This window comes from Acomys russatus, chromosome 8 (genome assembly GCF_903995435.1).
Source record: "Acomys russatus chromosome 8, mAcoRus1.1, whole genome shotgun sequence".
In the NCBI taxonomy this organism is placed as follows: Eukaryota; Metazoa; Chordata; class Mammalia; order Rodentia; family Muridae; genus Acomys; species Acomys russatus.
The window spans coordinates 77,155,079-77,179,672 of NC_067144.1; the positions used below are offsets into that span (position 1 = coordinate 77,155,079).

General features: G+C 40.4%; 1 protein-coding gene across 1 annotated transcript; it reads right to left on the reverse strand.

Annotated features, from left to right (window-relative positions):
• Nucleotides 1-414: 414 nt before the first annotated feature.
• LOC127193189 (olfactory receptor 4C12-like) lies at nucleotides 415-1,344 on the reverse strand. Its single transcript, XM_051150513.1, has one exon. The coding sequence runs from the start codon at nucleotides 1,342-1,344 to the stop codon at nucleotides 415-417; it is 930 nt and encodes a 309-aa protein (XP_051006470.1).
• Nucleotides 1,345-24,594: the final 23,250 nt, after the last annotated feature.

Sequence of the window (24,594 nt, forward strand, 5' to 3'; positions counted from 1 at the left end):
GAACAGTGTATCTTTTGCTGTACAACCAATATTTAATAGACAATACAATTTCAAAAACAAAGAATTAATGTGGATCCCAGGGTCTAAAGTAAAAGATCACTTTAAAATGTTACCTTAATTAATCAACAATGATCAGCATGAAATATTATATAAAATTATCACTTTCAAAACAAATTTCTAGATTTATGCTGTTTAGATTCCAGAGGGGCTTTAGACTTTCCATCACTTTACAAATATTTGCTGATTCAGAAGCAATTTGCTGTGATGATTGACATATGAGACAGGAGAACATAAGTATGATTGTCTGCAGAAATAGCTATTATAGCATTATAGTTGACATTCTCATCTCCAGAGAAAAAAGACAGTGGCTGAGATTTCATGTGTGTCTTCTGTGTGTAAAGTTCAATGACATGTTTAATTGTTGTCTGAAGTCACTTTTCTTCTCCAGAGTTTCTTTATTGCATTTTTTACCTCGGCATTCCTGAGAGTGTAGATTAAGGGATTGAGCATAGGGGCCACCATTGTATAAAAGACAGCAACAGCTTTATCAATTGGCAGAGTGATCACTGGGCGTAGATATACAAATATGCAAGGAATAAAGAATAAAATAACTACTGTGATGTGAGATACACAGGTGGAGAGGGCTTTGCGCCTGCCCTCCAAGCTGTAGTTCTTTAGAGAGTGCAAGATGATCACATAGGATCCCATCAAGAGGAGGAAGTTAAATAGACAGATGAAGCCACTGTTAGCAGCAACAAAGAGGCCAAGGGTGTGTGTGTCCATACAGACAAGTTCCAACAACGGGTACAAGTCACACATAAAATGGTCTATGATGTTGGGGCCACAGAAGGGCAGCCAGACTGTAAAGAGGATCTGAATAGTTGCATGGAGAAATCCTCCAGTCCAGGCCACTCCAACCAGAAGGATGCAGAGCTTGTAGCTCATGATGGTCATATAGTGCAGAGGTTTGCAGATGGCCACATAGCGGTCATAGGCCATCACTGTCAAGAGAATGATCTCAGTAGCACCAAATATGTGCTCTGCATAGACTTGAGCCATGCATCCATTAAAGGAGATGACTTTGTTCTCTTGAAGGGAGTCCACAATCAGCTTTGGAGCTGAAGAAGAAGTGTAAATTGTATCTATCAAAGAAAGGTGGCTCAGGAAGAAGTACATTGGGGAGCTCAGAGCCTGGCTGTTGATGATGGTGACCACAATGAGCAAGTTGCCTGAAATTGTTATCATGTACAGAACCAAAAATGTCATGAACACTACTTTCTGCATTTGGGGGTTCTGTGTAAGACCCATCAAGATGAATTCAGTGACATTCCTGTTACTCTCCATCTGTGTGGTATGATTAGTTTTATTCAAAATTCAAATGAAAATATTCTATCTTCAGGAAACATGAAAAGAGAAAATCATAGTGATTAAATAGTCCCCAAATTCTAATCTTAAGAATTCTACCATGTCACAGATGAGACCTAGTTGCCCCAAAACTCCATAGAAAAAGGTCAAACATTTGCTTTGTTGACTTTCCTAGTCTTTATTTTTTTAATTCAAAAGAATTCTTAAAAGATATGGAACATCCCAAAGGAAGGATCTAATTTCCTGCAGTCAGAGGAGTAATTTGAAAACTTGACTTTTACATTGGAATGATGGAACACAGTGATCATTAGTGGTAAAAATATTGGAGACTAGCAAGACACCTAAATTATAACATGTTAATAGTCTTTCAACACTAACTTATATAACTAATTATATAAATTAAGTAAATTTTTATATCCTAGCTGTATAAATGTAACAGAAGCAAAAATACAGTGATTATAATTCTTCAATTAGTAGTTAAGATTCTGCTTTAGATGTGTATTTTAAGAATAAAATTAAATTTTGAATTTTTCACATACCATTTTATATAGGCTGTGAATCACTGATGTTAAAACACAAGTATATATGTTCCCTTTCCTTCACATCTATGCAGAAATGGATGGAAATGGAGGAAATTTTAAATGAAATAAATCAAATGTCAATATCACATATTCTTTCTCATAAGTAAATGCTAAAACCATCATCAATCTAAATGTACAAATAGAACTGTAAAATAGGGAGCTCAAGAACAGGTAACAAATAATTAAATACTCAAAGACAGAACTGCCACAAGTTCCACATCACAGTTGGATGACTACTGTTCACAATAATCTATATGTTTTATGATGCCCTGAGTGGAGCTCCAAGTCCCCAAATATAAAAAGGCAACAATAAGAGAGAAATATTAAGGACCCTGATATGATCAGTACGTATTGGTCCATGTGTTGAAATACATATTGTGTCTTTTTTAAATCTGCAATTACTACATGTTAATCAAAAATAAGGCAGAATCTGGAGGGATAGCTCAGTGGTTAGGAATGATTGCTGTGCCTGCAGAGGTTTCAGTTCAGTTCTTAGAGCCCACATCAGGTGCCTCACAATCAAATACAACTCCAGCTCCAGGGAAGCCCTTGCCATAGAAACATGCACTACATGTGCACATACACACAAATACACACACTCAAATTTCAAAATACAAAATAATAATGCTCTACAGTCATTCAAAACATATACTGAAATTTTTAAATAGTTAAAATATTGAGGGTATTTGCTTAAGATACAAGATTATAGGTTACTTGTTATTTCATTCTTTAATTTTTCATCATTTTCCAAATTACTATACATTACATTATTACTTTTATGATCAGAAAATAATTTTTATTTCTATATTTAGTCCTATATTGAAAACATGAATATTTAAGCTTAGTAAAATATGTCACAACAAATATAAGTGATTGTATGTTAACACACTGTGGAAATCCAAGAAATAGCATCTAAATATAGCTAAAAGATAATGGAATATTCTCATAAAACTGTGATTGTCAATTTACCAAATGATCATAGGACAAAGACATGAATGGGCACTCGGGGTAGAAGATGAGATGGCCCCACACACAACACTTAGAATCATTCTGGGGGTCATGTATATTCAACTGTCACGTACAGGCTCTCATGTGAACTAACCCTACTAATCAACAATTTATTAATGCAGTAAGTTGAAAAAAGCTTGAATAATCAACCAGAATCAACTTAATACAAAATCTGCTTCATATACTTGATGAAGATGCAGATGTCACTCAAGCTTCTTATTTAAAACTGTTTTGTTGTTATCAGTGTTCACTCTTTCCTGGACTTCAGTTTGCTTTTTTTAAAAAGTATCTTCATATATTCCTCATACACCAGAACTGTAAAGAGTGAGATGAGTTGTCCTCATCACATGTGGTCATGATATGTGCTGAGATCTGTGGAAAAGAGATGTCTTTCCAAGTAGCCTCAAGAATACCTCATTGACACATGGACCTTACAGCTCTAAGCCCAGGTTTACAGCCTCCATTCCAAATGACCCAAAGTATAAAGAATCCTCTCAGGAACAAGAACCTCTAAGAATAAAATGGAGTGCATTTTAAATTGCCAGATCTTCTCTAGAGGAGTTAATCCTTAGGATAACAAATCAAGGACTAATATGTTTTCATAACTACTCAAATGTCTGCACCAAAGTTATATCTTATAATAAAAACCACATATAAAATCAAAACCTTGACTATCATCATTAGTTCAGTTAATAGTTCTATTTCCTGCAAATTTTTAGTAATCTGAATACATTCTAATTCTCTTTTAAAACACTAAGATTACTTTTTTTTCCTCACATCATGCAGACACAAAGACAAACTGAACAACTCAACCATATGTCAAAACTGATGTCTTTGTTGCTCAATGGCAGGTTAAAGGAATAATGTTTAATTCCCTACACTGGTTGAAAGACTAATAGCACACCCTGAGGAGCAGGGAGAGATCAATCTTCCATAAAAGATGTCAATGGGAGGCAAAGATGTAAATGGACAACCTCATGCCACACTGAGAAAACCATGCCACTTATTTAAATTCCCATGCTCAGATATTCTGACAGGAAGTTTTTAGTGCACTCTGCTTTTCACCTTTGTGGCAGCATACTGAGGCTTACATGTCCTGCACAGGCTTCCTGTGGGACATCCTTACACTGAGCACTGGCAGTGCCCTTGGCACTCTACTAAGTAATTTGTGTGTAGTATTTTACCTATTCCTCACAACAGTGTCAAAGGGTTTAGACACATTTATATGTGAATTTTAAAGAAAAGAAGTCTGTGGGTGAAAGGTAAACAACTTACCTAAAGTCCCAGTGATAAAATGTAGAGAACCCTGGACCAAAACTCAGGATGTCTGAATCTAGCTCTTTAGCATTTACTCTGTGCCAGTGTCCCCAACACAGATAAGTTCACTTTGAGGGTCAGCATTGCAGAGAAGTGACTTGAAGACACTAGTTGTGGTCACAGGAAACCTCCACAGTCCTCTGTTAAGCTCCAAAAGAAAGCTAGATGGCACGGAGTTCAGTTCTCCAGTCCGCAGACTCTGGAACCGTTCTACACTAGAAATTCTTGAGTACATTGTATTTTATCAACTTATACACACTTTAAAGTTGAGTGCCCAAGGAATAGGTGAATTTTAAGGAACCAGAGCTTATTAGTCTGTGACAGAGGACAAGAACAGCCTAAGTATGCTAAACCGTAACACTGATATTTTCTGTCTGAGCATCTTAAATTTCTTAGGATGATACAATATAATACAATAAGGGAAACAATAGCCCTAAAGGTCAGAGACATAACTTCCAATTCATGTTAATCAATACCTTTCTTGATTCTCAGGGTAAGGTTAAAGATATTTATTTATGTATTGGGACATGTTCTACTATTGTGAAAACAAGTTCTGACCATTTAACATGATACCCAAGAGCATTTGATGAAGTCAAGATTAAAAGTGTTCCTGAGCACGAACTTTCAACTCATTCCCAATCACAGCAGAAAGAATCCTGCTCCATTCCAGACACTGAATTTTTAATGTATTTACCTTTGAATTTCAGCTTCAGAATTGGAGGATTCTTTGGAAAAACAGAATTCAAATGCTGCCCCACTTCCTCCCAGTCTGGCCTGACTTGACTGTGGTTAGGGTAACATGTCTATCGTAGCTCTAACTCCAAAGAGCCTTTTTGGATTCTCAGATGTATTCTGGGTCTCCTGCTATTGGTACAATTTGATCCGCCTCAAGACAAAGCATTTCTTCTATAAAATGTGTGACTGTGAACAAACCAATAAAGTATCCAGAGTAGCATTCCCTATGCTGTGCTCAGCAGAAAGCTCAGTGACCCACCAGGCTCCCACACTCAAACCCTAAAATGGGCTTTTGCAGTTTCATGAATTGTAAACTTCATACTTAAAAAATTAGCATGCATTTGTATCCATATCTATAGTTAAAAGGAACAAATGTTTTTGTAAAACCTCCTAAAACATCTGAAGATGTTCAAAAAGTGTTGTTTTGATTATTTTTATTGAAAATTTCTTGAGGGGAACTTGGGAAAATGTTAGATTAAAAACTTACTGTAGCTGCTGCTGCAGTTGAGATGAATCCCCAGGATCTTCCGAAACACAGAGTAATCATTACATGCAGCTATTTAGACAGCATGTCAGGTAACCTATGTGTCCCAAATCCACAATTATTAAATAATACTTCAGGAGGCAGAGACTATCAAATGACACAAACTTCAAATTCATTTAACAAGTATGCTGAAATCTTGAAGGCTTTGTAATGCCTGCCAAAAGAAAAGAAGAGAGAAACAAAGACAGGGAGACAGGGAGATGGAGAGACCTCAGTTTAATTAGACAGCCAAAGATCTCCATACTAAAGGAATCTTCTAATCTTCCTCACCTACCTCAAGTTACAGAGCAAGATACTTTAATTTTTCCAGTGGAAAAATGAAACCAAGTATAGAAAGAATGGCTACTGAGTGCTTTATTAAAAGACAAACCTGTCTCACCTTTGTCCTCCCAGGAATTAATTATTTCTGGGGGTTTTTTTGTTTTTGGTTTGTTTAGTTTGTCTTAGCAACAGTTATTTGGGAGTACTTGTCTCTAAACAATTCACTGATTAGTTGAAACTAATTTATTAACAGTCCATATCTCTGGTCTGGAGTATATTGATGAAACATATATTGCATAAGCCCTTGAGCATCATGGCTGGGACCAGAAGGGCTCTCACCACAGCACAGACAACAATCTGGGGTTTTGCTCACTCTGAGTCCCTGAGGAAGCTTCCTTGAAGTCTGAGGTCATGTAGGAGATGGAGACACTTAATCTTCTAACTGTACTAAAATGCATCTGTACTCTGTCCCTAGGGATGAGTTTTGGAAACTAATACAATTTGAATCTAGGAAATAAAATTATACTGTTAAGTTCCCCTGTGTTAAATGGTATACGATCTTGGTCTACCCTATACCTGAAAGAGAGCTGATATTTAAAATATATAAAGAACTTAAGAAATTAAACACCAACAAACCAAATAACCCAATTAAAAAATGGGATACAGAGCTAAACAGAGAAGTATCAACAAAGGAATCTCCAGTGGCTGAAAAGCACTTAAAGAAATGTTCAACATCCTTAGTCATCAGGAAAATGCTAGTTTTTATTGAATTTTACAACTATCTTCATATATTGCTATACCATTCATTTCTTTTAGCAGCTTTGTTTAATTTTGGCATTAAAATACTATACTAGACTCACAAAATAAGTTGAGAAGTTGCTCCCTTATATGTTTTTGAAAAAGTTAATGAGGGATTGCAGTTTTCTTTGTTTTTTTTTCCATATCCCTTCATTATATTCAAGCTAAATTACATCACTCTCTTATGTCACCACTGTAGACAAGAGAGCATCTCTTATTTCCTGCGTGTTCCTAAGGCAGGAGAATAGTGTGTATCATCATGCTTCTGCCTGATTATAAAAGACTTAAGAGACCAGCATCTTTTTGAGTGATGGTGACTTTTTCTATCTATTAGATTCTTCAATTATTCCAAAATCATATCATAATCCATGTATGTCTCCTTGTAATGTTCTTTTTAGCCATTCCAAAGGAAGACAAGGGCCTTGAAAAATTATTGTCTACTATCCCAAGTCTCCAAACACTGACAGTCTTACCTCAGAGTTACAAGTTCAGAACTGTGATTATAAGGGCAGGTCTGAAGAAATATCTATTTCCTGTGTCTCTTTTCTCTAGCTTTCTTGAGTCTTAGCCTATTTAGTGCTCACCAAGTGCTAGAAGAAGCTCTACTACACTCTCGGGTATTCCCACTTCTTTTCTCTGTAAATAATGTTATGATAGTGGTGCTTCCTATCTCCTCTACTGAAATACAACGTCCAAAGGGTGTTCATGAAATGTCAGATGTTCAAAGGGCTTTACCTCCCAAGTTAAAATCCACAGAGATGATTGCTTCTTCCAGTTCTGTGGTCTTGCTGCATTTATGAATAGCATTCATTTATATTTACTTCTTTTCTTGGCCACAAGTTAAATAAGTTAAAGCTTTGGAAGAGGTATGTACAGCAGAGAGATGGACTTAACTGTCTCTCATGGTGTCTTGATGCCGAGGGTGATGTGCCAATAGCCATGTGGGTTAACACTCATTAGAAGACAACTGCATCAGAAAAGTATGTGAATAGTGACCACACCCTTTCACAGATTATTTTACAGCTTTAGAAAATTCCATTTTTTTTTTTTTTAGGGAATTCTATCTCTCTGCCTCACACATCCCTGCAGAAAACAGACTCCTTCCCCTAACTACCATCAGTTTCCAACAGCTTCTCATAAGTCCCACCACCAGCCCACCTCATCCATGCTGTGATTTAGGCTGGCTTGACTTGTATGTCATGTTCATGCAATCACAGTTGCTTTGAATACTGTGTATAATAACCCTATCATGCCCTGAAAACCCTCTTTACTAAACACTTCTATTACCTCTAGTTCATACTGTTGGGGTTAATTTACCAGTAAGCCTAATCACTGGGTGTCAATTTGTTATGGTTACTTTTACCAGTATGCCTTAATAGTGTTTATTATTAAGCCTATAATTATTGTTATGGCAATATTTCTAATCCATTAACAATCAATCAAGACACAGACACCTGTTATAGTTTAAAATAGCCTTAGTTAACCTGGAGCAGGGCAGATATTAATCCCCTAGACTACTTCCCATAGTGGGGTAGGCACTTGGGGCTGGAACGTGAAGAATGCAGAATGCTGGAGGGATGAACCCTGGAAGGTCTTATCCAGCGGCAGGGTCCAGTTCTTTAATTCTGAAAACATATAATTTCCCACAAGCATTATGCCATCCTAATACTATAAATGTATGAGGTGTGCAGGATGCACAGAACAATTAAGGGTGTATGAACCTAAGAAAGACATCTCTTCACTCATGCCATACAAAGAATGGCATCTAATAATAAATCATGAGGATTCTTTAACCAAGAAGAGGCTTTGGCTATGCATAGACTTTCATGTCTCAGCCAGTCTCAGAGCTATTCCCATGTAGTAGAATTAGCAATATAAGTAAACTGCTTGTTCTGCAGTTTGAATTCATGTGAGTATAGACTGACTTAGCAGTCTCTCTTTTATCCAGGTCTGTTTCATTTTGACCTCTTTCAAAGAGGAAATATAACATCACCATTAACAATGAACATACAATTATTATCATATTGAAATCAAAACAAGATTGTATAGTTCTAAATGTCCTTCTCTAGGCTCAATGGCATCTGATGTGTAGGCTAGGCTGCTACCTGTTTCCCATAAAAATGCTTCTCATTTTAGAAACAAGCTGGTTGCCCTGAGCAAAGGAAAAGGCATTAAGCTTTAAATAAATATTACATAAACTCCCATTTTATTTTAGGGTTTATGTTTACCATAGGCATCTTGTATCTGGCTTTTCACATTTGTTGTGGGTGTTTTTGTCTCACCCTTTCTCAACATGGGAGGCATGTTTGTCTCCACTTCCAACCTTAGTCCTTACATTGACCCATAAAACATATCTTTTAGGCCGATTACTCTTTGGCACCATATCTCCCATGGAAGTTCCACTTTCAAGGAGATTGGCTGGCTTCTTTAGAGCAGTGTTTCAGGCCAGAGCAGTGATATCTCAACACATTCAGTATACACAAGCTTTTCCATGTGTGAGGCATGCAGCTTGCCTGTCTCTCTCCCCATCCAACCTCGGTCTTTACACTGATCAACAAAACATATCTCAGGCTAATAACTCTTTGGCCCCAGTTCTCCTGTAGGCAGTTCATTTTCAAGATTGGCCTTTTATATGGCCAGGACACCATTTTTCCCCACACAAATATAAGATTGATGTGTTTCCATCCGTTAGACCAGTAAGGACATATAATCCATTGTTAAGAAAAAGGAACACATATAGTAAATTTAAGGAAAGATGTGCCAGTTTAAATACTAGGCTATTCCACAAGTGACTTATCTTAAGCAGGGGGTCATGCCCTATCTTAGTGTGGAGACGAGACTGGTCTACAACTCAGAGTTCCACCTGTCTTTGTCTTTATTGTGTTGTGAGTAAAGACATGTGCCTAGATCACCCTTCTCAAATATTTCATCTTGATTCCTGTCAAATCTTTAGAAATTTCAAGCAAGGAAACAAGAAAATTCTTAGCCTTGAGTCAGTTGTGCCAATTTAGGCTTCAGTTAGTGAAAACCTGTCCACCATTCTTGGGAATTTAGTTATTGTTGTCTCTTGTTGGTGGACCCTTTCCAGAAAGCACTGACAAATACCTTGTAGCTAAGGAGCTTTGCATTCCAGTCACTATCAATTCTATGAAAAAAGAGTTCAGTTCCTTCTTCCCTTCTAGTTGCCAGTAGCTTAGTCTCACATCTCTGAGTTTTTTGCCTTTCTCCCTGAACTTATTTTGAGAGGATAAGGAGAAGTATGACTGTGACTAAGCACATTTCATCCATAAAAGCCAAGACAAAGCCAAAAATGATCCAGGAACCTTCTGCCATGGTGCTTTGGAGAGGGATCATAGCAGTTTTTATTTTATTTTGTTTTTTAGACAAGACCGAATCATGGAGTGGATTTTCTTAGAGAATAAACAAAGTAAAAAATTGAAGACATACATAGAAAAAATTTCTGAATTGATTACAAAGGGAAGAATAAGATCTCATCAACTGTCAGAAACAGACCCAGTGGAATTGTAGTGTCTCTTACTAATGCTGAGATTATGTCATTATGGGTCAACAATGAAGATTGGGAGAAATTAATAACAAATACCCAAAAAGCAAAGATGCACAGTTTATAAAAAGAACTAATTGGAACCTTCCAAGTATTGTAAAGAGGACACTGATTTCTGGTGCACCCACCTTCTATACTAATGCAAATAAGTTGTGCATGGCTGTTTATAAGATGATAATGACTAAGGTGATCAAAAGCCCATTTACCACAGTTCAAAAATCAGAATTGTATGCAATCCTTATGGTATTGTTAGATTTTTCTGAATCTCTTAATATAATTATAATGTAATTTAACATAATTATTGACTCAATATGCAAAAAGAATTGTTTTGCATATAGAAACTGCCAAATTTACTCCTGATAACTCAGAATTAACTACATTATTTATGGAACTGCAAACAGCTCATCAAAGTAGATACTATCCCTTGTATATTACTCATAGTCAATCCCATTCAGGTTTACCAGGTCCATTCACACAAGGAGATGAGGAAATCAACCAATTATTAATAGGAACTGTGTCAAAGGCCTCAAAATTTCATGAAAAACATCATGTTAATGGTAAGGATTTGAAGAAAAGGTTCCCTATTACTTGGACACAAGCCAGAGAAGTAATTAATAAGTGTCCTACGTGTTCTTTGTATAATCAAACCTGCTGGAATTTATCCTACAGGTACCAAAAGGAATGAAATCTGGCAGATGGATGTTTCATTTTGCAGAATTTGGAAGACTAAGGTAATGGAATGTACCATTCCATTGATACATATTTTGGGTTTCAGTGCTCAATTGCCTTAAGTTCTGAAAAGGCTGACTGTGTAATTACTCATTTATTGGAAATAATGGCAATTATGGGAATACCTACACAAATTAAGACTGACAATGCTCCTGCATATGTGTCCCATAAGATGAAATTATTTACATATTATAATATAAAGCACATTACTGGTATACCACACAATCCTACAGGACAAGCAGTTGTAGGGAAGAGCTAATAGTACCTTAAAAGTGATGCTTATTAAACAAAAGGGAAGGGTTTTTTTTTTTTTTTTTTTTTTTTTTTTTTTTTTTTTTACTTTTTTGACTTTAAATTTTCTTAATGTTGGTGATGAAGGGATAACACCTGAGAAACCCTGGATTATAGAAAAAAATGAGGAACTAGGACAACCAATATCCTATAAAGATCTGTCAATGATGGACTGGAAACGTGAAATAGTTTTGATATGGAGATGTGGTTATGTTTATGTTTCTGCAGGGTGTAAAAAAAATATGGTTACCGACAAAACTTACAAAGATTATATCTGACCAGGGAAGACCTCTTAGTTCCTAAAGTGTATCTAGCCTAGATCAGAAGCCTCCACTGTGATCTTCTACTGTTCCCTCTACCCTGTGAACTTTACCTCAGTTCTCTTAGGGACTGGGAAGACAGATCAACAAATAAGTACTTGCTTTGCAAGCATGAGGACACACGTCCAATTCCAGACCCATGTAAAAGGCCAGACACAACACACCCTGTAAATCTGGTGCTCCAGAGGCAGAACTGGGAGGATCCCAAGAGATTCTAGCCAAGACAGTAAGCTCTGGGTTCAATGAGACCCTGCCCAAAGAAAAAAAAATCTGTCCACACACATACACAAACCTAGCAAGGTCCCTTTTTGCCCCAAATGCTTCCCTAGTACTGGGATTAAAGGCATGTCCTACCAATCAGGTCACAAGTGAAAATTTTAAAGAAAAAAATTCACTTCGTACCTTCATACTAAATGTGGATGTGTTTTTGGTTTTATTGCCAGTCCCTGAGCTCTTCTCTTCCACAGACCTGTTCCAGTCTTACACATTCACACCACTAAAATCTCCACATAGAGCCTTGCCTCCAGCCCAGGACCAGATCCACATGTCTAAGTATCTACCAGATGGCCTATACTCCAATAACCTGCCATCTTCTAATTCAACATGTCCCAAATGAGCTAATATGGCACATGAAAGTAGCCTGTCCTGCTGACATCTAGCTCTGTGCATCATACCATCATTTCCCCACTGCAGTGACAAAGGACCAAAATATTAAAGTCATATTTGATTCAGGGCCTCGGTCTTCAAGTCTACATTATCATTATCTTTAGTACCAATATCAAAAAAACCCAGATGGATGAATAAGATGTATTGCATCCATAAAAAGAAATATATTTCTACAATATGAACAATATACTGATATATGCCACAGTGAAATGAAATAACCAGAATAGGTTAAGTCCCTAGAGGTAGGAAGTGGGTAATAGTTAGGGGAAATAGGGAGAGCCAGTTAATTGCTATGGATTTTTTGTTTTGTTTTGTTTTGGGGGATGATGAAAATGTTCTATAACTGATAATAATAATGGTTTCCTAGCTCTGTGCATGACCTGAAAATCAGTGAATTGTATGTTTTAAATGAGTAAATTCCACATGAATGGTTTTGTTTTTAAATTTATATTTTCTTTTTAGTTATGTGTATATGTGTATTGTTGGGGACAATAGGCCATATGGCCAATGTTCAGCCATCTTGTCCAAGTCTGCACCTTTAAGTCTCTGTCTTTCCCAGAGCTTACCTTTCACCAGAAACTAGCTGACCCTGTTGTGAGTCAGCAGTTAAAGACAGATAGGGATGGAGCCACCCTGTTGTGAGTCAGCAGTTAGACTAAAGCTAGATGAAGACAGAGCAAGATACCCTGTGTGGCAGGACATTATGACCCTGCCTGGAATTCCCTGTGTTTTGAGAAAAGCCTGCAGACGAGTTGCTATAGCAATATGCTTCCCAGCCTTCTGAACTATAAAAGCTTCGGCCTGACTAATAAAGTTTGAGAGTTTGATCAATCAAACTTGCTCTCCTTCTTTGTGTCTTGCATTCTCAACAGGTGAGTTTTAGTCAAACCCCACAGGTTTACTGAGCATCTGCTAAGTGCAGGGCACTGGTTAGCAAGCCTTCTGCACTTGAGAGAATAAAAGTTCCCACTTCTAATCCCTTCCCTGTCAATGTTTTCTAACCATGAAGATTCTTAACCAACAGCTTCCACTCATTAAGAGAAGAAAACAAGAAAGAATAGGCATCTAAATTCATTTGGGAAAAGCCTCAAGTCACTGCTTCCTTTCCTTTCCCATCTGAGGGGAAGTTTAATAGTTAACATGCAGCAGACAGAACACACAGAAAAGTGATTTTTTTTTAAAGACAAGAAAAAATGGGCTTCTCTAGGAAAATGGACATGACATTAACAGAAATTTAAAACAAAAATAACATAGGATCCAGGGCAGCCAGTGCAAGTCCCCTTAAAACACACCAGGCTATTATGCTCTGGTGATAGAAATACAAACTTCTATCTGCGGTACCCAGCAACACTTTCTGACTCTAACACTCCATGGGCATCCCTTTAAACAGCACAGCTAGGAGTCAACACTGTCCTTTCCTCCTGGTCCTGGATCCCTTTTAGGGAGAGTAGATTTGGTATCCAAGGTGACCATGCTTCTTTGGGACTCAGGCTTCCTTACTACCTTCAAAATACAAACAAAGGTCAGAGACCACCCCAGACAGCTTCTTAGGGACAGTGATGTCAGTTAGGAGGAGCAACCCAAAGGTCAAAGAGATCAAGATAGTTTCCCTAGGAGGCTGCATGCTCCCATGAGCCTAAGCTTTCCCTACTTTGGCACAGTGGCTAACAAGCAGACTCACTCAGAAGGGAACTTGAATGTGAGGACTTAGAGAATGTGCAACACATTTGGATGATAGACAGAAGCAGCATGCTCTGATATCTACCCTCATATTTCCAAGGGAAACTAACATTGCACTTTTGAGGAAAACTATTTCTTCCAAAAGATTAAGGAGAAAATCCTGTCAAAGTGTGCACTGAAATTTCTAGACTAGACCCAGAGGACCTAATAAGAAGGCAACACCCGATCTCCTGTGGCAATAGAATATCCTTTCAGAAACTGCCACTGCAAGAGGTGGCTCAGTTTGGTTACACAGACTTCAGAGTGCCTGAGAGGTTGTTTGTGAGGCCAAGACTAAACTGTCAAGGACTCCTCTGTGATGGCTACACCCAGCAGCCTAGAGAAATGATAGAACTTACCTTGTTTGCTAGAGATGGCTGGCCCCAAAGAAATATTTATTTCAAATAACAAAGTAATACCCTAAAAACACAAGCTTATGGACAAGATCTCAAATAATTCAGAAGGGTAGAAAGTAGAAAGTAAAATTTGTTCTTTATCATGCCAATCCATTTTCCTCTGAGCAGTGAAGAGAACAGCTTGGTGAGCTTGCTCCAGATGCAAAATCTGTATTTGCAAAGTGAGAGCTGTGAGTTACTGCCCAGTGGCCAGCACAGCATAGTCATTACTTAACCTCCTCTGATCATATGGGCATGCTATCCTCTCCATTTTGGGTTAATACAAAGTTGAAATAAGCATCCTTGCATAAGTATCTGTACATGAGCATCTCTGTAGCATAGACTCCTGGAAGAGGATACACTGTGCTCTCAGGTCACCTCTGAAGACACTGTAAGGGTGCCTGTTCCTATTAGAAGTACATGATATGACAGGATGTGGTTTTGAGCTGCTGGAGTGTGTGCAGTATTTAATTTTTGTCAACCTTATGGGCAGTGGTGTTCCCTACTATTTACTGGGCATATTTCTGGTGTCTAGAGAGGTTGAGCACTGTCTAGTTTCTTTATTGTTTTGTATTTCTTCTGATAACTTCCTGTTTACATTACTCTGTAGCAATATTTTATGTCCTGGGCTGCAGAAGCTTCAGCACGCATGTGGCAGAATCACAACAACTTGCCTTTCCTCCTCCTCCCCACTTGGTGCCCTTTCCATCACCCTCTGCACATTAAGTATGCGGCCCGGCCTGTACATAAGCAGAGAAGCTGAATAAAACACTTAGTGGGGTACAGGAGAGCTGAAGGCTTTGAACCCAGGGCCTTACCCATGCTATGCAAATCCTCTCAGCTGAGCTCCCAGCCAGGCATGGCAAGTCTAAAGAGCAATTTCCAGAGGTAGCCACAGAGTAAGTCTCCCACAGGCAGAATCTGAAGGAAACAAAGTCTCTTCTTGGATAAGAAACCAAAATCAAAACCCCAAACCAAGCTGATATAGCAATTAAAGTAAGTCTTGGTTACTCTGTAGCTACTGAGAAATCAGCCTACCCCCATTTTAGACTTAAAAGTCATCTTATAGTAGATACTTCAGTAAAGGTTTTTATGGTAAAGACTTACAGTAAAAGTTCATTCCTGTTTATGATCAAACCTGTTTCTCAAGGATTGGGCTGTGCCCTACCTGTAACCTTAACTACAAACCATTCCATACTGCCTGCTCCAGGAATGGTAAGCATGTCTTTGTTTTAAAGTTACTAACCATCTTGCAACCCTACCTTTGTTTCAAAAGGCTTGTTACAGCCCCTTGTTCTGACATCTTGATGTTAAGACCACCTTGCAGTCATGTCTTTTTTCAGGAGGTTGTTATGACTAACTTGTTATGCTTAGGTTCTGCTCCTGCAACCCAGCCTGTTTTGCTTGCCAAATCCCCCATTTGGAAAACCCCTACCCCTGAGCTATAAAACCTTGTCTTCCTCTCATCCAATGCTTATCTCCCAAACCCCACCTTAGGGGGAGAAGGCCATGTACATGAATTTTTTTCTTCTTCTTCATGTACATGAATTTTTAAAACTTGCTTTAATTAATTATTTGCTTTAATTGATTTGGACATGATGAATTTGGTCTTTCTCTTCCCATCTGAGGGATTAACAGTCACCTCTTCAGTATCCAGCATTCTATTATTCTTTACTCATCATATTCTCCCAGCTCTTAAGTGTTCAACAGTGAAAGACATCCACATATTCTGTTATGTTCTGGACAGATAGCTACAAAGACTCAGCAGAAACTCCACACATTCGATGAAGGTGCACACTGACTGGAGAGCAAAAGGAGGGAGGAATGAAGTGTGGACTTGGGGAAACATTGGTCAGTACCAGGGGCTATTCTGACAGATGAGTTGTCAGTGGACCTCCCTATAGCTAGGGAGCAAACAGTGCTACAGAGGTGTGAAACATTCATTGGTTCTAATTACATTTGGCATTAGCTGTTGGACTTTGCACTGGTTTTAGTGATGTAACAGGAGGGGACAAGGTGCATGGGGCAAGGAGAGAGAAAGGTAGGCAACAGTTCTAGTAAGAAGGGAATAATGACCCCTCAGATGCTGGGTTTCCAGCTTGCACTACCTGTGTTATAGTACCTGAGTGGTGAATTAAGGGAATCTGCCCACAAGCACAGCTGACGACAGACTCCAGGATGGAGACTACACCAAAGAAGCCACCCTGTGGATATCTAACAAATCTCTGCAATCATATGCTTCCATGATAACTCACAGAACAACCTGTACTTCCTACCAGAGAAATTTCTAGAGCAAATTCTCAGGCCCTGAGTCACCAGGGGATGTCTATGTGACCAGAGCCTCACCAACAACTCTGAATCCTACCAGACTCAGACAGACGGAAGGAAGGGTGGTAAAGAGAGAGAAGCTGATCCCTTTTGCCTTTGGCTTTTGTCTACTCTTGACTTACTCATCTGTCCTGATTTATGGTATAGTATAGTACTTAAGCATTTACATAAAGGAAAACAATCATAAGGATAGTATAGAGCTCACAGGGCCAAATGACAGGACAGCGATATAATGTACCATTTCATTACACTACCATGATAATCCCTAAGTATTGTGCGCACCCCCCCCCTGTGTGTGTGTGTGCACGCGCGCGCGCGTACGTGTGTGTGTGTGTGTGTGTGCGTGCATGCATGTGTGTGTGACATACAGAATGCACTGCCAATGACTCCTGAATAGAACACACATGAGCATGTCAGTCCGAGGCTGAAATACAGAAACAGGTAAAGAGACACACCTGTCATGTCTTTCAAACTGCAGGGAGGACATCTGCAGCTACTGCCACCATCTCATACCAGCACAATAAGAAAAACATATATAAAATTAGAAATGATATATTCAACTATTAACAAAGGCAAAACTGAATACAGCAGCATGCAGCAGCACTGACGTACAAGCTGCCTCAGGTGGACAGTGTGCCACCCAATAGCTACTTTCCCATCCATGTCATGCCTGATGTCTGTAAGTGGAGGAGGAGACAGTGAGAAAGTTGGGAGCCAACAGCAGCAAGTGATGCTCTGCTGGCAGAGAGCAAGGGGCTGTTTGTTCAGGGGAGAGTCTCATTTCAGGAATTTCTCACCCCACCAGGGACATTATTTCATCTTCTTTAGCAGGCAAGAGTATTGGTGGCAAGGCTGCTGGATAAGAAGAAAAAACATGGCATAAAAGAGACGAGGGAGCAGCTAGGGAGATGGTCACATTGGTAAAGCACTCACCAAGCACACAGTGTCCCTTTAGTGTTCAGTACTGTTCAGTTGTACGTTTACTACAGTGTTTGTCCAGTTATCTGCTGGTAAACACTGGGGATTTTCCAGTTTGTGGTGCCTAGGAATGATGCTACTTGGAATATATGTATACATTTATTTTCATTTTTCTTGGGTAGCTACCTAGAAGTAGCATTGCTAGTCACTCATAGACTCTATACTTAACTTTTTTCTTCCTGACTATTCTCCAAAGTGAATGTTTTATCTCAAGCTCCTGCTACCAATGTACAAGAGTTTGAATGTCTCCAGTCTCTATCACACTTGTTATTCTTGGGGGTTAGTTGAGAATATTCTAGTAGATATGAAGTATCTCAATGTGCTAATTTTTAAGCATATTTACTTATGTTATGCATATGAATGTTTTGCCTGTGTGTAAGTATGTGTACTATGTATGTACCTGGTACCCACAGAGGCTAGAAGAGGACATCTGATCTCCTGGAACTCGAGTTAAAAATGGTTGTGAGCTGCCATGTGAGTGCTGGGAACAGAACTTGTATCCTTTGCAAGAACATCCATTTCTCTTAACTGCTGATCTCTTGTTCCAGTCTCCGTGTTATTTTTAAAGTCAAAGCCATGCATTCATGTGTTGGACCCCAAGGCGGTATCCATCAGCCCTCTGAGGCCTTGTGGATAAAACCGAGCCTGGCTCGGTTTTCAGCAAGTCTCTGCTGGGTACTTCAGCATAGGAATGACTCGACACAGTCCAATCGTGCACATCCTGGTGCAAGCCCCGCCTAGCAACAGCCATGTAACACAAACTGATAGGCCCCACACCTTATGCTCCGCCCACTCCCTATACTCTATATAAGAGAACGCCGCCACAATAAAGTTGAGACCTCTCTCTGACGAGACTCCCAACTCAGTGTATTTTCCCTCTGGGTCCTCAACACTCATCATCCCGCTCAGTCCCCAGGGAGAGGAAACAGCGGGTCTGGGTCCCTTCCCGTTCCAGCCCTAACTGCTGACTGGCCAATCGGTCTTCAAGTGAGTGTACTCTCATAAAATATGGGACAGTTTTCTCCCCTAAACCTAGTACCCCCAGCCTGCTAATAATCCCCCCCCCGCCACCCACCATAAGGCAAAGGGAGGTGGCCAGCCCACCCACCAATCCCTTCCATACCCCCTCTATCCCTTTGGTTCCTCCATCTTATCCTGAAAAAACCACGGGTCCAGCGCCTCAGCCGCTTCTGCTGGCCAATCAACTGCTGCCGGATGCACAAAGCCACCCAGATGAGGCGTAAAGGGAAGCGGCTCCTGCAGGGCCCAGCGCTGGTGCTGGCTCTGGCTCTGGCGGCCCTGGTCCTCTTGCCCAGTGTAGGACTCTGGGCTCTGTACCGCGAGCACCAGCCATCGGGCAGAGGAGAGTGGCCATGGAAAGGCTGGCGCACCTCAGTGACAGGACAGTCCCCAGGGCCTCCTCTTCACCTGGTGAGTCCCGAGAGCCTTGGAGAAGGCGGGAGCTGGGAGCCCGGAGCCCGACCATGCGGCAGGCAGGGCTCACACGAGGCCCTGTTTTCCCCATCATCCCTGATTGGTCACGAAGCCCCGGAAGCCTGGGTGGCTGTGTGTGCACTCCAAGCCTAGTGGCCGGGCCCTGGTAGCGGCTAGGTCCTTGTGGCAAACCTTGCCCTCTGAGGACAGAGAAAGCAGGTGGAGGGCTGCTGTGGATGAGGCCTGTGGATGGAACCCCAGACCGTCCTAGGTTAGGGTTAGGGTTAGGGGTCAGGGGTCAAGGGTCAAGGGTGAAGGGTTAGGGTTAGGGTTTGACTCAGGGTTAGGGTTAGGGTTAGGGTTAGAGGGTTAGGGTTAGAGGGTTAGAGGGTTAGGGTCAGGGTCAGCATTAGGGTTAGGGTTAGTGTTGGGGGGATGGTCTGATGTATTTTGATGCTAATTACTACTTGCTGTCTGTTTAACTTACCTTTTGTTTAATAAAAAGCCATCCCACCTGGGCAGGATAGAGGAGCTAGGTGGGGCTAGGAGAGAGAGGATTTCTGTGAAGAAGAAACAACACCATGAGGAAAAAGGAGAGAGACTTGAAGGGAAGAGAGGAAGGCAGCTATGGGTTAGATGGAGGAGAAGCACATGGCCAGCGTGGATGGATAATCCGGCCCAGATGAAAAACATGAACAAGTATATTGGATTATAGATGGGAGGTAGCTTGATAGAAGTTATTAGAAGCAGGCATAGTCTAAAAACGGTTCATAGCTCCCAAAGAGCATCCATGAGCCAGAGCAAAGATGGCTACATACACATGGCCAGTTGGAGAGACGGAACTAGGATTCTAAACTAACCTGAGAAATGTAGTTAAATGCCTAGAAAAATAATAAAATAAAAACTACTATGGTCCCTTTCCAAGGCGCCATGGCAGGAGGCTCCTGGATCTTTTTTGGCGTTGTGTTGATGTTTATGAATTTGTATACAATGTGCTTAGTCATAGTCACACTTCTCCTTACCCTCTCTAAAAAAGTTCATGGAGAAAGGCAGAGAGTAGAGAAACATGAGACTAAGTTACTAACAACTAGAAAGGGAGAAGGAACTGAACTCCTCTTCATGAAGTTGTTAGCAGCTGGAATTCTAAGCTCCTTAGTTGCAAGGTGTTTTTCAGGGCTTTCTGGAAAAGGTCCATCAAAGGGAGATAGCAATAACTAAATTCCAAGGAATGGTGGACAGGATTTCATTAACTAAAGCCTAATAGGTTGGCAAGAATATGTTGGATTGAACTATATATGAGCCTTAGGAAAGTCTTATTAAACATTCAGGTACACCATAGGGAGAAGACCTGCCGAAATGTCCGTGAATCTGCAATGGATGGTACCTGGGAACTGCTCCAGTTTCCTGACCAAGAGGAATAAGCAGGCACTCATCACCAAGCCCAATAATCTGAAGGCCCACAACTCCTTCCACTACCTTTCCTCACGTTGTGGAGGTGACCCCTAACCAAAGTTATTTTCTTATCCTACATTGTCCTCAGTTCCTTTGTCCATTTCCTCACCTTTCCACAGCCATCAACCGTTTTCCTTGTGCTTATCTTCATGACACTGTGTTTTGAATGTTGGATATTATTTAAATTGTTCTTTTTAGGGGATACAGCTATGGTTGTTATTGGCGTTTATTCCTTTTTTTTTTTTTTTTTTAAATAATTTGTTTTGTGAATGAGACCAAAAGGAATTGGAATTAGGGTGTTGGATGTCTTTTGCCTGGTGTTTTTTATCCTAGGAGGCTTGTATTCCAAGCTAACAAGTTAGGCTGCCTATCTTTTATATGAAGGGCTCAGAATTCACTATAGGGCTCAGATATTGGGGTGCAGCACCCTACTAGACCCAGTAGTGTTCTAGGCTGGCAGCAAGAATGCTGGGAGGCTTGCAGAGCAGAGCCAGGGCAGCCTGACAGTTGGAGCTGTGAAGGAGAGATAAACCTGTTTTTTATGATCCCAAGTGTGGGATCAGAATTGTCTTGTGAGAGAACAGGTGAGGTTAATCCACTAGAAGACCAACCACCTCGTGCAGGAGCTTGATTGGTGCCAGCTGAAAAGATCCCGTGAATAGACGGGATATATAAATGAGCCCAGAACTGGAGGCTGGGCGTTGGGAGACTTTGGATAGTTTTGGCTATTCAACACTCCACTTCTGAGACGCTCCTAGAGAGAACCACTCGAAGGAAGGCTTCTGGGCTCTAGCTCCTGCTGAGGTTCTGGGTTCTGGTTACTCCAGGTTCCAGCAGAAGAAATTCTGCTGACTATGCTAGGCGAATTGCTCCTTAGAACTGATATCTTTACAGTATTGTTATTGTGTTCTTTAATCCTCTTTTCCTATTGTTTTGGTTAGTTGGGTTATAAGTGACGTAGGTTCGGTTAATAAGTTGTAATAAAATATATTGGTTAAAAGAACTGAGCCTACAGAGCTGTGTGGCCTGCAACTTGAGAAGGAGTGTGAGGGACTAGTCTCTGCAGGGCAGGGACACTAAAAACTAGGAGAGTGACAAGGAAGAGAAAAAATCTGGGTGGCCCTTGAAAAGGTTTAGGGGACCCATGTGACTGGAACTGAGGGATAGTGGGCAGGTCTTTATGAGTATGCACCATTTCTTTCTGTGAATGGGCAGCATGTGGGGGCAGGTTGTTTACAGAAACCCAACAACTCTCCTCAGACGCAGTTTCCTGGCTGCTGGCCTGGGACAGTCACCAGTCAGCATCCCAGCATCCCAGCAGCCCTGGACTCTCCCAGGTCAGAGGGGCTGCAGGATGGGATGGGAAACGAGGAAGAATAGCAGCATGATTTCCTCAGCTGCCTTTTTTTTTTCCCCCCCCGAGACAGGGTTTCTCTGTGTTTCCTTGGCTGTCCTACTCTTGCTTTGTAGACCAGGCTGACCTTGAACTCACAGTGATCTGCCTGCCTCTGCCTCCTGCTCTTAAGGATGCCACTATCACAATTCTGTTGAGGATATCTTTCCATTGTTGGGTAGGGGATTTATTGTGAGTTTTTTTAATTTTAATTTCTTTTATGGTTGCCAGAATAATTTTCATAAAATCATCTCATGGACCATTTGCAGTATGTGTATTTGGACACCGTGTTCACTGCTACAACAGTTACAAATCTCCTTGAATTCAAATTCACCCATGCTTTCTTAACTCCCCTGTTCCTCTATTTGTCTATTCAAGAGCATGTCCTTTGTCCGCCAGAATAAGCATCCATAGAAAGCTTTGTACATGTTGGTCATATGTGGAACCAGTGCAGATTTAATTGACTCAGAAAATATACTTTATAAAGCACCATAGTTACTGTTGGAAACATTAAGATCTCTGATGTGAGCACAGCATTCAGAAATGTGTCTTCAATGCTTAATTATTAATGTTATACCTTGGGTCTGATGAAAGCTGAAGATCTGACTGGTCCAGGGTATGGTTGAGGTTTATTCTATGATGTGTTCATCCTGAGATTCCTGGGAGAAAAACAAACTTCACCACTTGAGCAGGTACTATTATAAATAGTAAATATTGACCAAAAAACAGACTTTGGTCAAGAGCTACAGGGGCTTATGAATACAAACCTGTATGCCACCATACTTTCCCATGTGGCTTTGTTATTTTTGAAGAACTACAACTCCCAGCATTCCAGGTAGCAAATCTGGTTCTTGGGCAGGTGGTATTTGCAGGTCAATTTTGGGCTTTACAGTATGAGGAAGAAAACAGCCAAATGTATCTAGAAGGGTCCAGACTGAGCCAGCTCATGAGAGGACTGAGAGGGGAGGAGATGGAGGACAGAAAGAGAAGGGAGGAGAGACTAGGGGTTAGAGAGGAACCAGGCAGCAAGAAATCACCTCTCAAAAAATGTCTCCTTGGCTCAGCCGTTAAAGGCTAGGCTCACAACCAAAAAAAATGTCTCCTTTAATATGTTAATTTCAGGTAGCCCTCTGTTCTTAGTCTCTTTGAGAGCCCAGCCCACTATGCATGCTGAGAGAGCATGACATCAGGCCACACTGTTATTATAGATAGAAAACTCACTATAGATTACAACAAAATTAGAATGCAGTCTTTGAGTGATTATGATTGCTGACTTAAGTCAGAAAACTGTCTCCTTGGTTCAAGGAAATCACTGTGCCTGTGCCCATGTGGCCAAACTCTTGTTTTTAAAATCATGGCTTGTTAACACTGAGTTCTTTCACTATAGATTTCTTGCAGGAGTGGGAACGCCTGGACCCTGGACTCAGGTTTTTTTTTTTTTTTTTTTTTTTTTTTTTTTTCCAGAGACCTCCTGTTGTAGTGAAGAGACATTTTTATGATACTTTCTATTTCCTTCATGGTTATCCTTTTGGCAGGTGTTAGCATCTTTCAGTTCTGTTCAATGAAAGTGCTTTGCACCTCTTCACCATGGGCGGGTCTCCTGCTGCTCAGATCTGCTCACCTGTGAGTGACAACTAAGAGCCCTAGATAGCGATGACAGAGATTGCAGCAAAGGATCCAGGTATGTTAGACAGATTGAGCATGGTGTGGGGTGGCTCTGAAGTGACAATAGAAACAGGACATGAAATTGATTTTGCAAGATTCTATTTCATTAATGACTCTGGAAAATTTCACTGAGAATAATGTTAGATGTGGTAAAATGGATTGCCCATTATAGGAGGTACAGTAAGCATTCAGTAGTTCTCTGTATTGGATTAGTTTTGAGTCTCTGAAATAACTGTTGCCCATTGAAAACAAAGTCTCTGACCCAGACTGAAAGCAGCCCTGGCTTTGGTTTGAACTGAGCCGTTTAAGTGTGTAGCAAGTGTCATAGTGGATTCATTTCTAGGGCCTGTGCCCTTCCTTATCATTTGCTTTGGTCAGGTTCCAAGTGTAATCTGTACTTTCCCCCTGTGCAGTTACCCTCATATTGAACCAGAAAAATCTTCTGTTACTAAAAATAATGTTACCAGTATGGCTCCAGTGGGCATGTCTGACAGATTGGGATTTGTAGCACACAAGATCCAAATTGGGATGTCCTCAGTCTGCATAGCTGTTTTTTGACATTGTTAATGGTAAATGGTATTACTGTGTAGTCCAAGATATCTGAAGACAGTGTGAGTGTTTTGGTTGAGGTTTTTCTTCCTCCTCCTCTTCCTCCTCCTCCTCCTCTTCTTCTTCTTCTTTGGTTTTTTCAAGACAGGATTTCTCTGTGTAGCCTTCTCTGTCCTGGACTTGCTTAGTAGAGCAGGCTGGCCTCAAACTCACAGCGATCTGCTTGCCTCTGCCTCCCGAGTGCTGGGATTAAAGGCATGTGCCACCACTGTTGTGCTGAGTTTCCTTTTTTTTTTTCCTTTAAGGAGATCCATTGTCCCCTTAAATTTTTCTCCGTTGGAGAACCGTCTACTCACTGATGCACTGTATTGAGTTAGTCCTGATTAGAGTGGAATTATTCCAGTTGTCCTTTTTTACACTGTTTGCTTTAGCTTTGTGTCTGTCTGTACCATTCTGAGGTATATTCCTTCTGTCCTCATATCTTGAGAGGTTTTATACTGAGAA